Source organism: Anomaloglossus baeobatrachus, chromosome 12, assembly GCF_048569485.1.
Source record: "Anomaloglossus baeobatrachus isolate aAnoBae1 chromosome 12, aAnoBae1.hap1, whole genome shotgun sequence".
Classification (NCBI taxonomy): Eukaryota; Metazoa; Chordata; class Amphibia; order Anura; family Aromobatidae; genus Anomaloglossus; species Anomaloglossus baeobatrachus.
In genome coordinates, this window is record NC_134364.1 from 72,769,921 (window position 1) to 72,782,854 (window position 12,934).

General features: G+C 51.2%; 1 protein-coding gene across 1 annotated transcript in view; it reads right to left on the minus strand.

Annotated features, from left to right (window-relative positions):
• Nucleotides 1–12,427, minus strand: part of FAM98B (family with sequence similarity 98 member B) — a 49,507-nt gene extending 37,080 nt beyond the window's left edge. Inside the window, exons 1-2 of the mRNA XM_075331096.1 lie at nt 12,293–12,427; nt 9,193–9,338 (exon numbers count right to left, since the gene is read on the minus strand). Coding sequence (XP_075187211.1) covers nt 9,193–9,338; nt 12,293–12,330 — 184 coding nt within the window. The 5' untranslated portion in view covers nt 12,331–12,427. The remainder of the gene's footprint in view (nt 1–9,192; nt 9,339–12,292) is intronic.
• Between the last annotated feature and the right edge of the window lie 507 nt (nt 12,428–12,934).

Below are 12,934 nucleotides of genomic sequence, written 5' to 3' on the forward strand. Positions count from 1 at the left end.
TTCTAAAGATCCTTTATAAAATGCTAATGAGCGTTTGGACTAGTCCTAAGGGCGTTACTTTCCTTGGCTAGTCGGCCCCCTGTGGTCGCGCTAATATGCTAATGAATGTCCAGCATTAGCAGCAAGGTCGCTCTCACCTCTGTTACTACCGCTGGTTTTTGGCTCAGTGTGTCCCCAGACTTCCGGTCATGTGCACTACACCAGTTTATACGGACATCTGGCTTCAAAGTACACATGACCGAAAGTACAGGGAGTTCTGATCATACGCACTGAGCCAGCAGGTTTGCCTTCATTTTTCACCCTAGTGATGGGCGGACTTGCAGATATCTGTGACTGCAAATAGCCTGACTGATGTCACCGCTGAATGCGCGGCTCATTTATTCTCTCTCTGGAGCTCACAGTGGGCAGCCTTGTTCTATGACACTCGCTGTGAGATTCAGATGTAGCAGAGCTGAACTGTCGTGGGACCTTGTGTGGATTACGTTGGAGCTGCAGGGGTGTTTATGGGGTTAATAAAATGGTGAAAGAGGGGGCTTTTCATACTTTATTTCAAATAAAGGATTTTTTTGTTGTGTTTTATTTCTTTTCACTTACAGATTGGTGATGGGGGGAGGGGTCTCAGATGCCTGCCTTTACCAATCTAGGGCTTAGTCACAGCTATGAGCTGCAATCAACCCCTTATTACACGATTGCTACCGCTCCAGGGCAATCAGGAACAGCCGGATAAAGAGCTGGGATTGTCGCATCTAATGGATGCAACAAACCTTGGCGGCTGCAGGATGTTATTTTTAGACTGGGTCTCCCAGCCTGAGAATACCAGCCCCCCAGCTGTTGGGCTTTATCTTAGGTGGATATCAAAATTGGGGGGACCGCACGCTGTTTTTTTTTTTTCTAATTTTTTATTTAAATCATAAAGAAACAGAATGGGGTCCCTATTATTTTAATGCACAGCCAAGATAAGCACACGGCTGGGGGCTGCAGCTTGTAGACATGGGCTTTATTTGTGCTGGTATCATAATATGGGGGGACCCTGCGCCAATTTTTTTTAATTTATTTTTTACTGTATGATAGGCTCAAAGACTGGGTCTGTGATTGGTTACAGTCAGACGTGCCCCTAGCCTATATGACAGCATCTGACTGCAACCAATCACATACGCTGATGGGTGGGGAAAGCAGTGAATGTGCATGAGGCTAATGAGTGGCCCCCGGAAATAGGAGGGGCCACAGGAGCAGGTACAATTGAGCCTAGAATGTACGGGTTTCTTTCAGGTTAGTGGACATGACCGGCTGGGTTAGTGAGCTTGGCAAGGTTTTCTCCATTCCACTATAATCAAGCAGGGGGGGCTTTGCCCCCCTCTGACCCACTATGTGATAGAGGCGTGTTGAAATGACGTCATACCTGAAGGAGTCCATACATCTACAGCAATGTCAGAGACTGGTAAAATACAGCGCGCTTGGGTTTTTTTTTTTGGGAGGGGTTCATATTACCAGAGTGCTGGATCCAGGTCAATCCTGGCCTGTGCCTGACACTCGGGTACTTTTGAAACCCTTTTGACCATAACTTTATCGTGTACTTTTGAAACAAAGAGGAAGAAGGGAATTTTGTTTACTTACCGTAAATTCCTTTTCTTCTAGCTCCTATTGGGAGACCCAGACAATTGGGTGTATAGCTTCTGCCTCCGGAGGCCACACAAAGTATTACACTTTAAAAAGTGTAACCGCTCCCCTCTGCCTATACACCCTCCCGTGGATCACGGGCTCCTCATTTTTGGTGCAAAAGCAGGAAGGAGGAAACTTATAAATTGGTCTAAGGTAAATTCAATCCGAAGGATGTTCGGAGAACTGAAAACCATGAACCAAAAGAACAATTCAACAAGAACAACATGTGTACACAAAAGAACAACCAGCCCGAAGGGAACAGGGGCGGGTGCTGGGTCTCCCAATAGGAGCTAGAAGAAAAGGAATTTACGGTACGTAAACAAAATTCCCTTCTTCTTTGTCGCTCCATTGGGAGACCCAGACAATTGGGACGTCCAAAAGCAGTCCATGGGTGGGTAAAAGAATACCTCGATAAAAAGAGCCGACACGACTCCCTCTTACAGGTGGGCAACCGCCGCCTGAAGGACTCGCCTACCTAGACTGGCGTCTGACGAAGCATAGGTATGCACCTGATAGTGTTTCGTGAAAGTGTGCAGACTAGACCACGTAGCTGCCTGACACACCTGCTGAGCCGTAGCCCGGTGCCGCAATGCCCAGGACGCACCCACGGCTCTGGTAGAATGGGCTTTCAGCCCCGAAGGAAGCGGAAGCCCCGAAGAACTGTAAGCTTCAAGAATCGGTTCCTTGATCCACCGAGCCAAGGTTGACTTGGAAGCCTGCGAACCCTTACGCTGGCCAGCGACAAGGACAAAGAGCGCATCTGAACGGCGCAGGGGCGCCGTGCGAGACACGTAGAACCGGAGTGCTCTCACTAGATCTAATGAGTGCAAATCCTTTTCACATTGGTGAATTGGATTAGGGCAAAATGAAGGCAAGGAGATATCCTGATTGAGATGAAAAGGAGATACCACCTTAGGGAGAAATTCCGGGACAGGACGCAGAACCACCTTATCCTGGTGAAAAACCAGGAAGGGGGCTTTGCATGACAGCGCTGCAAGCTCCGACACTCTTCAGAGTGATGTAACTGCCACTAGAAATGCCACCTTCTGCGAAAGACGTGATAAAGAGACATCCCGCAGCGGCTCGAAAGGTGGTTTCTGAAGAGCCGTTAGCACCTGTTAAGGTCCCAGGGTTCCAGCGGGCGCTTGTAAGGTGGGACTATGTGGCAAACTCCCTGCAGGAACGTGCGGACCTGCGGAAGCCTGGCTAGGCGCTTTTGAAAAAATACGGAGAGCGCCGATACTTGTCCCTTGAGAGAGCCGAGTGACAAACCCTTGTCCATTCCGGATTGAAGGAATGAAAGAAAAATGGGTAAGGCAAAAGGCCAGGGGGTAAACCCCTTATCAGAGCACCAGGACAAGAAGATCCGCCAAGACCTGTAATAGATCTTGGCGGACGTTGGTTTTCTGGCCTGTCGCATGGTGGCAATGACATCCTGAGATAACCCTGAAGACGCTAGGAGCCAGGACTCAATGGCCACACAGTCAGGTTGAGGGCCGCAGAATTCAGATGGAAAAACGGCCCTTGTGACAGCAAGTCTGGGCGGTCTGGAAGCGCCCACGGCTGACCCACCGTGAGATGCCACAGATCCGGGTACCACGACCGCCTCGGCCAATCTGGAGCGACGAGAATGGCGCGACGACAGTCGGACCTGATCTTGCGTAACACTCTGGGCAGCATCGCCAGAGGAGGAAATACATAAGGCAGTCGAAACTGCGACCAATCCTGAACTAATGCGTCCGCCGCCAGAGCTCTGTGATCTTGAGACCATGCCATGAATGCCGGGACTTTGTTGTTGTGCCGTGACGCCATGAGATCGACGTCCGGCGTTCCCCAGCGGCGACAGATCTCTCGAAACACGTCTGGGTGAAGAGACCATTCCCCCGCGTCCATGCCCTGACGACTGAGAAAGTCTGCTTCCCAGTTTTCTACGCCCGGGATGTGAACTGCGGAGATGGTGGAGGCCGTGGCTTCCACCCACTGCAGAATCCGCCGGACTTCCTGGAAGGCATGACGACTGCGCGTGCCGCCCTGGTGGTTGATGTATGCGACGGCCGTGGCGTTGTCCGACTGGATACGGATCTGCCTGCCCTCCAGCCACCGATGGAAAGCCAATAGGGCTAGATACACTGCCCTTATCTCCAGAACATTGATCTGAAGGGAAGACTATCGGAGTCCAGGATCCCTGAGCCCTGTGGTGGAGGAAAACCGCTCCCCACCCTGACAGGCTCGCGTCCGTGGTGACCACAGCCCAGGTTGGGGGCAGGAAGGATTTTCCCTGCGATAGAGAAGTGGGAAGAAGCCACCACTGAAGAGACGTCTTGGTTGCAAGGGAAAGAGAGACGTTCCTGTCGAGGGAAGTCGACCTCCTGTCCCATTTGCGGAGAATGTCCCATTGGAGTGGGCGCAGATGGAATTGCGCGAAGGGCACTGCCTCCATCGCTGCCACCATCTTCCCCAGGAAGTGCATGAGGCGCCTCAAGGGGTGTGACTGACCCCGAAGAAGAGATTGCACCCCTGCCTGCAGAGAAAGCTGTTTGTCCAGCGGTAGCTTGACTACCGCTGACTGTGTATGAAACTCCATCCCGATGTAAGTCAGTGATTGGGTCGGTGTCAACTTGGATTTTGGGAAGTTGATGATCCACCCGAACCGCTGGAGAGTCGCCAGAGCGACGGTAAGGCTGTGTTGACACGCTACCCGAGAAGGTGCCCTGACTAGGAGATCGTCTAAGTCGGGAATCACCGAGTGGCCCTGAGAGTGTAGGACCGCCACAACGGATGCCATGACTTTGGTGAAAACCCGTGGGGCTGTCGCCAGGCCGAAAGGCAATGCCACGAACTGAAGGTGTTCGTCCCCGATGGCGAAACGCAAGAAGCGTTGATGTTCGGGTGCGATCGGCACATGGAGATAAGCATCCTTGATGTCAATTGATGCTAGGAAGTCTCCTTGTGACATCGATGCGATGACCGAGCGGAGAGATTCCATCCGAAACCGTCTGGTGCTCACATGTCTGTTGAGTAGTTTGAGGTCCAGAACGGGACGGAATGATCCGTCCTTCTTTGGCACCACGAACAAGTTGGAGTAAAAGCCGCGACCATGTTCCTGAGGGGGAACGGGAATCACAACTCCTTCTGTCTTCAGAGCGTCCACTGGCTGAAAAAGTGCGTCGGCCCGAGCGGGGGGCGGAGAGGTTCTGAAGAAACGAGTCGGAGGACGAGAGCTGAACTCTATCCTGTAACCGTGAGACAGAATGTCTCTCACCCATCGGTCTTGAACATGTGGCCACCAGGCGTCGCAAAAGCGGGAGAGCCTGCCACCGACCGAGGATGCGGTTCGGGGATGCCGAGAGTCATGAGGAGGCCGCCTTGGAGGCAGTGCCTCCGGGGGCTTTTTGGGGGCGTGACTTAGACCGCCACGCATAGGAGTTCCTCTGGCCTTTCTCCGGCCTGTTGGACGAAGAGGATTGGGACTTGGCGGAGGGACGAAAGGACCGAAACCTCGATTGTATTTTCCGTTGCTGAGGTCTCTTCGGTTTGGACTGGGGTAAGGAGGAGTCCTTTCCCTTGGATTCCTTAATAATCTCATCCAATCGTTCGCCAAACAATCGGTCGCCAGAAAACGGCAAACCGGTTAAGAACCTCTTGGAAGCCGAGTCTGCCTTCCATTCGCGCAGCCACATGGCCCTGCGGACTGCCACAGAATTAGCGGATGCCACCGCTGTACGGCTAGCAGAGTCTAGGACTGCGTTCATGGCGTAGGAAGAAAAAGCCGACGCCTGAGAAGTCAAAGATGCAACCTGCGGAGCAGAATTACGTGTGACCGCATTAATCTCAGCCAGACAAGCTGAGATAGCTTGGAGTGCCCACACGGCTGCAAAAGCCGGGGCAAAAGACACGCCCGTGGCCTCATAGATGGACTTCACCAGGAGCTCTATCTGCCTGTCAGTGGCATCTTTTAGCGATGAGCCATCTGCAACCGATACCACAGATCTAGCCGCCAATCTAGAGACTGGAGGATCCACCTTGGGACATTGAGCCCAACCCTTAACTACATCAGAGGGGAAGGGGTAACGTGTGTCAGTAAGGCGCTTAGTAAAGCGCTTGTCCGGAACCGCTCTGGGCTTCTGGACAGCATCTCTGAAGTTAGAGTGATCGAAAAACGCACTCCGTGTACGTTTAGGGAACCGAAACTGGTGTTTCTCTTGCTGAGAAGTCGACTCCTCTACAGGTGGCGGCGGGGGAGATAGATCTAACACCTGGTTGATGGACGAGATAAGATCATTTACTAAGGCGTCCCCTTCAGGTGTATCAAGATTGAGGGCAACGTCAGGGTCAGAGCCTTGAGCTGCGATGTCCGCCTCGTCCTCCAGAGAGTCCTCAAGCTGGGAACCCGAGCAGCGTGAAGAAGTCGGGGAAGATTCCCAGCGAGCCCGCTTAGCCGGTCTGGGACTGTGGTCCGTGCAGGAGTCCTCCACGTGAGACCTAGGGCCCACCCCGGGAGCGCGCTGCGGCGCGGACCGAGAGGGACCTGGAGGCGACGATCCAACAGGGCCCGGGACCTGTGTAAGGACCGGTCTGGACTGCAAGGCTTCTAGCAGCTTGGCAGACCATTTGTCCATAGACTGAGCCATGGATTGTGAAAGTGACTCAGAGTTTCTCAGCAAAAACTGCAAACTCTGTCCCTGCCGCCTGGACAGGGGCAGCAGGGGGGGGGTCTACCTGAGCCGAGGGGCCCACTAGTGACCGAGGCTCCGGCTGAGCAAGCGAAACAGGGGTCGAGCATTGCTCACAGTGAGGGTAGGTGGAACCCGCAGGTAACATAGCCCCACAAGAGGTACAGGTCGCAAAAAAACCCTGTGCCTTAGCGCCCTTGCTCCTTGTGGACGACATGCTGTTGTCTCCTAGGAGAGTGATCACTGAGGGTATATGGGAAAGGGTATACAGCCCGGCCGAACAGAAATATATATATAGAATACGTATCTATTCCGGCACCCTAGGGGGACCAGCACCGGGTGACTGGTGTGGCTTACCGACCGCTAAAAAGCGGAGTGTGTGTCCTCCAGATTCCCTGCCTTAGGTCTCCCAGAGCTGCAGAGCTCTTCCCTGATAATCCTCCACCGGCAGAATGGCAGAAAAATGGCTGCCGGAGCTCTCAGGGGAGGAGTGGAGCCGTGGGCGGCGCTAGGAAAGTGCGGGAATCTCTGGTCCCCACAGTGATCAGTGAGGGGGGAGGAAACATACAGGATGCTCCGGCCCTCACATCCGACGTCAGGTCGGCAGTCCCGCCCTTACCCCTGACAGACAGGCCCGGGGGCGGGAGTTTTGCTACTAGGCCGCGATGAAGCCGGGGACTAAATTTAAGACCGCGGCCGACAAGCAGGCGCGGTCGGCGCGGAAGTCCGCCGGTCTTCACAAATCAGCAGCTGCTGCAGCGTCCGGGAAAAAGGCGCTCCATGCACAGTCCCCATGGGGACACAGAGTACCTTATAGATGCAGGGCCCGGTCCCTGACGATGAATAGACTCCTGTCCGGCAGATTCCCACAGGGGCTGCGGAGGGAGCACGGTCCCAGTAAATGGATGACCGCTCAGGATCCCACTTCTCCCAGAGCCGCTAGGGGATGGTGAAGGAAACGGCATGAGGCTCCGGCCTTTGTACCCGCAAAGGGTACCTCAACCTTAAACAGCACCGCCGACGTAGTGGGTGAGAAGGGAACATGCCGGGGGCCCTCTTTTCTTCCAACCGATATAACTAAAATGAGAATGCATGAGTGGATGTGTGCCTCCTTCCACACAAAGCATAAAACTGAGGAGCCCGTGATCCACGGGAGGGTGTATAGGCAGAGGGGAGGGGTTACACTTTTAAAGTGTAATACTTTGTGTGGCCTCCGGAGGCAGAAGCTATACACCCAATTGTCTGGGTCTCCCAATGGAGCGACAAAGAAAAGGAGTTTTACAGGATGAGCATAAAAAACTTTATTGATATAAGGTGTTAAAACCAATGCCAATACATAAGTGCAATAGTGTGATTACAATAAAAACTGCAAACACATGACAACAAATAAGGGGAGATGGGCTGAGCTCAAACCAGTGCTGGAAAGTGCGCTACCTCTGCACTCCCAAAATATGTCCTCCCAGCTATTGGAACAGCCAAATGGCAAAAGAGTAAATCCCAGCGGGAGGTCTATATTTACCAGTCAAAGTAACAGTGCTGGAGCAAGCAGGAGGTAGGAGGAAACCCCCAAGAACATCCAAAGTAACAGCGCTGGAGCAACTAGGAGGTAGGAGGAAACCCCCAAGAACATCCAAAGTAACAGCGCTGGAGCAAGCAGGAGGTAGGAGGAAACCCCCAAGAACATCCAAAGTAACAGCGCTGGAGGAAGCAGGAGGTAGGAGGAAACCCCCAAGAACATCCAAAGTAACAGCGCTGGAGGAAGCAGGAGGTAGGAGGAAACCCCCAAGAACATCCAAAGTAACAGCGCTGGAGCAAGCAGGAGGTAGGAGGAAACCCCCAAGAACATCCAAAGTAACAGCGCTGGAGCAAGCAGGAGGTAGGAGGAAACCCCCAAGAACATCCAAAGTAACAGCGCTGGAGCAAGCAGGAGGTAGGAGGAAACCCCCAAGAACATTCAAAGTAACAGCGCTGGAGGAAGCAGGAGGTAGGAGGAAACCCCCAAGAACATCCAAAGTAACAGCGCTGGAGGAAGCAGGAGGTAGGAGGAAACCCCCAAGAACATCCAAAGTAACAGCGCTGGAGCAAGCAGGAGGTAGGAGGAAACCCCCAAGAACATCCAAAGTAACAGCGCTGGAGCAAGCAGGAGGTAGGAGGAAACCCCCAAGAACATCCAAAGTAACAGCGCTGGAGGAAGCAGGAGGTAGGAGGAAACCCCCAAGAACATCCATATGGTAAATATAGAGCTCCCCGCCCTCCCCTCCTCCCGCTGGGATTTACTGTTTTGCCATTTGGCTGTTCCAATAGCTGGGAGGACATATTTTGGGAGTGCAGAAGTAGCGCACTTTCCAGCACTGGTTTGAGCTCAGCCCATCTCCCCTTATTTGTTGTCATGTGTTTGCAGTTTTTATTGTAATCACACTATTGCACTTATGTATTGGCATTGGTTTTAACATCTTATATCAATAAAGTTTTTTATACTTATTCTGTAAAACTCCTTTTCCTCTTTGTTTCAAATGATGAATGGAGTAGGTAGTGAGCCTTTGCTCTCATGGTATTGCAGGGCCACATTTACACTTCAAAATGTGCCATAAGCCTTTTGTTGTATTAATCGTGTACTGTAGGCAAAGAACACAGAAAAAAGCAACAAATATGCAACAAAATGGGCATTTTGAAAGCTGCTTTTTTTAAAAAGCCCATTTATTTGTATAGCACATTAGCAGAAAATTCTGCAACAGAATGTCCACATATTTATATACATACTGTATACACCCGGACATTGGGTTTTACATGAGCTTGATGGGAAATAACGTTGCGTCAGTGATTGGGGAAAGTGAGACTAAACGGTGCGGCTGTCACTCACCATCAGAGCTTACACTTTCTTCTAGGTGACCTAGTAATTGTATCTGTGATGTGAGCCAGTTCAGGAGCTGAAAATACTCAGAAGATGACAAACCACTTTCTAGGGCTGGACCCAGAGCATCCTCCTCCAATAGAGGACCCTGGTACCTAGAGGGACACAAAAAAAAGAAAATATCACTACAAAAAGTGCAGAAATCGTTTATATACTGAGTAACAGTTTGGAAATGAAATCTATCCGCATGAATTCCTAATTTATCCTCTTCTGTAGTGTTAGAATTCAGCAGTCCGGAATGATAACGGTTCTCTGCCTGGTAAACGGCGACCAAAATGATAACGGGAAAGCTCAATTGTATTTATCATGATATTCTAGCAACACAGATTTAGTATCTGTCCACTAGATAAATAGGAGCCACCAACTTATAGAAGGGGAGACCAAATCCCCATCCCTGCACCACATGATCCCAGCAATGGAGAAGCAGGGACGTGTGGGGAAGACAGCAGATACATCATAAGTGAAAACTGCTCATAGGCCGTCCTGATGAAGCAATTCCCACTGACCACTCAGGTTAGACGAAGCCACAGCTGGAGGTTCCCATTGCCCTCCACCTGTGACCGCAAGTAACTTGATCTCAGGTGACTTGAGGGAGTTCATTGAGGAACCCTAGGGTCAGGTTACCTGTGGTCAAAGTTGGAGGGCCGTGGGAAGCTCCAGCTGTGGCCGCGGCTAAGCTGAGTGACATCATAGTAAATCACGCAGCTCACTCAGTCTTTGCCTGAACCTCACAGTGAGCAGTCATGTTCCATGATCACGCGCCGTGACTTTAGATGTAGCAGAGCTAGAATCATACTGAGATCTCATATGGATTACATCTCATCTGCAGGGATATTTTGGGAGTTAATCAAGTGGTGAAAGAGGGTGTTTCTTTTGCCTTTTATTGCAAATAAAGGATGTTTTTAGTGTTTGTGTTTATTTCTTTTCACTTACAGGATTAGTAATGGGGGGGCTCTCATAGATACCGCCCATTACTAATATAGGTCTTAGGGGCAGCTGTGGGCTGCCATTAACTCCTTATTGCCCCGATTGTCACCGTACCAGGGCAATCGGGAAGAGCCAGGTAAAGTGCTGGGACTGTCACATCTAATGGATGCAGCAATTCTGGGCAGCTGCAGGCTGCTTTTTTGAGGCTGGTGAGCCCAATAAGCATGGGTTTCCCCAGCCTGAGAATACCAGCCCCCAGCTGTCAGGCTTTATCTTGTTGGGTATCAAAATTGGGGAAGACCGCACGCTGTTTTGTTTTTTTTTAATTATTTAAATAATTAATTAAAAGAAAAAAAAGCCGCATGCGGTTCCTCTTAGTTTGATACACAGCCAATAGAAGCGCAGGGCTGGAGGCTGCAGCCTGTAGCCGTAGGCTTTATCTGTGCTGGTATATAATATGGGGGGACCCTACACCAATCTTGTTTATTTATTTTACTGTTTGATGTAGACCCACCCTCCTGCATCTGTGACTGGAAGTGTCAGAAAGGCTATCACACAGCTTGGGGGTGCTTGTGACAGCAACCAGTCACAGATGCCGGTAGGTGGGGAAGGCGGTGCATATTCAATGAAGGCAATGAACGACCTGGGAAGTGAATGAGTGGCCGCAGGAGCAGTGTGATAGCCGTGATAAGTATGAAATGCTTGCACCTACTCCTTTGCGCCGGATTCTGGTCCCTATAGACTTTATATAGAGACCGGCATCCGGCTAGATACCAGGGATCAATCCCCCGTGACAAGGGGGGATTTATATGCCAGTCCTCCTATCACTAGTGAGAAATGCAGGGACCAAATGCAAAAAGAATTGACATGCTGCAGTTTTAGGTCCTGTGCGCACTAGAAAAAGGAATTTTCTTAAGAAAATTCCGGAGACTCAGTAAGATTTCCGTACCTGCGGGAAAATACTGCACCGAAATCCGCATCCAAATCCGCATTGTTGCGTTTTGCTGTGGATTTCGTGCGGATTTGTTGCGGATTGGGTGCGGAAATGCTGCAGTTAGCGTCGGACTGGCTACTGGAGGAATCTCCAGTAATACCAAGCCTGGCCGTGGTTACCTGCACTGAACTCTGGAGCTCTCACCTGAGCTCCGGAGTGCAGCCTAGACTAAACTGCGAGCGCCGAGTGATTGATTCCCCAGCGATTGCAGCATAGACTAAACTGCGAGCGCCAAGTGATTGATTCCCTGGTGATTGGAGTTTAGTTCAGGCTGGGTTGATCTCCGGAGCTCAGGTGACAGCTCCGGAGTTCAGTGCAGGTAACCACGGCCAGGCCCGATATTACTGGAGATTCCCCCAGTAGCCAGTCCCGCAGCTACCTGCGGAACAGAAGTGACATGCAATTGTTTTTGCTGCGGGAATCCCGCAGCAAAACATGCAGCTGTCAAAATCCGCCTAGTGCGCACTCCGCACAGCATTCTTTTTCCCATAGGATTTGCTGGTGAATCACTGCAGAGATGTTATGAACATTTTCTGCAGTGAAACATGCAGCTAATCCGCGGGTAATCCGCAGGAAATTCCGTCTAGTGCGCACAAGGCCTTATGGTCACCACAAAGATGCAGCCAAAAAAAGCTGCAACGTTGGGACAGCAAAAATGAAATCTCATAGACTTTGCTGGGGAAGGAAATGCACCTGGAAAACGTGGCAAAAAAATGCATCGTGCGCATGAGGCCTATGGCTATGTGCGCACATTGAGTATTTGGTGCAGAAAGTTTCTGCATGAAATCTGCACCTTCTGGCAGAAAATGCATTAAAAAATGTATGCATTTTTCTTAATGAAGTCAATGGGTGGCAGGGCTAAAAACGCAGAGAAATCCACACCAACAGTACACATACTGATTCTTTTCTGCACCAAATATGCAAGAAAAAAAAAGCACTGTGCGCACAGCACTTCAGACATCTCATAGACTTTGCTGGCTGCAGGATAGGCATGCGGATTTTGGTGCAGATTTGTCACACAACGCACCGTGTGCACAGAGCCCATTCTCCTCAGTATGTAACCTGTAATAACAGTAGTCAGAGCTCGGCCTCCTGCCGCCGTATACACAGCACTGCCGCTCCACTCACCCCAGAGCCTCCAGTGTGTCCAGTAAATCAGCCTCCATCAGGTCTCCGTGCTCCTACAGACACAATGCACACTGCACCGCTGCTGGCCGGAACGATTATTACAGCGGTTTCCTGTGCAGCTATAAAATCCGTCCGTGCTGCAACACAACTTCCGGTGCAGGAAGTACCTGTGCCGTACGCAGGGCGGAGAGCGGACAGGATGGCACCGGCTGCAGCGGAAGGGTCCGGGGTGCACTGGGCTGATATTTCACAACCCCTCCACCCCACCCGGCAGCCCGGTATAGAGTTTCGTCGCTCCGGTCGTCATGTCACCATGTGAAGCGTTCCAGAGTCACGTGATACAGTCCAGTCACGTGACTGTGGCAGAGCGGCGGGAAATGTCTGCACAGGTGGAGAGGAGTTTGGGGGTGCACTGGGGGAAAATAGTGCCAGTTGGTATTGCTATGTGGGTACACTGGAGGTGACTGGGAATCAGAATGCTGGGTGTGTGTGCATCGAAGAGACATGCAAAAGTGAAATCTTACTCATGTGGCAGTGTACTGGTGAAAATGGCCAACTTTTGCAGCCTTCTGCAGAAATCCAGCTTGGACATTACCCCACGTGGTGAATAGCTGAATGCTAGGGGTGCACTGGGGGACATTC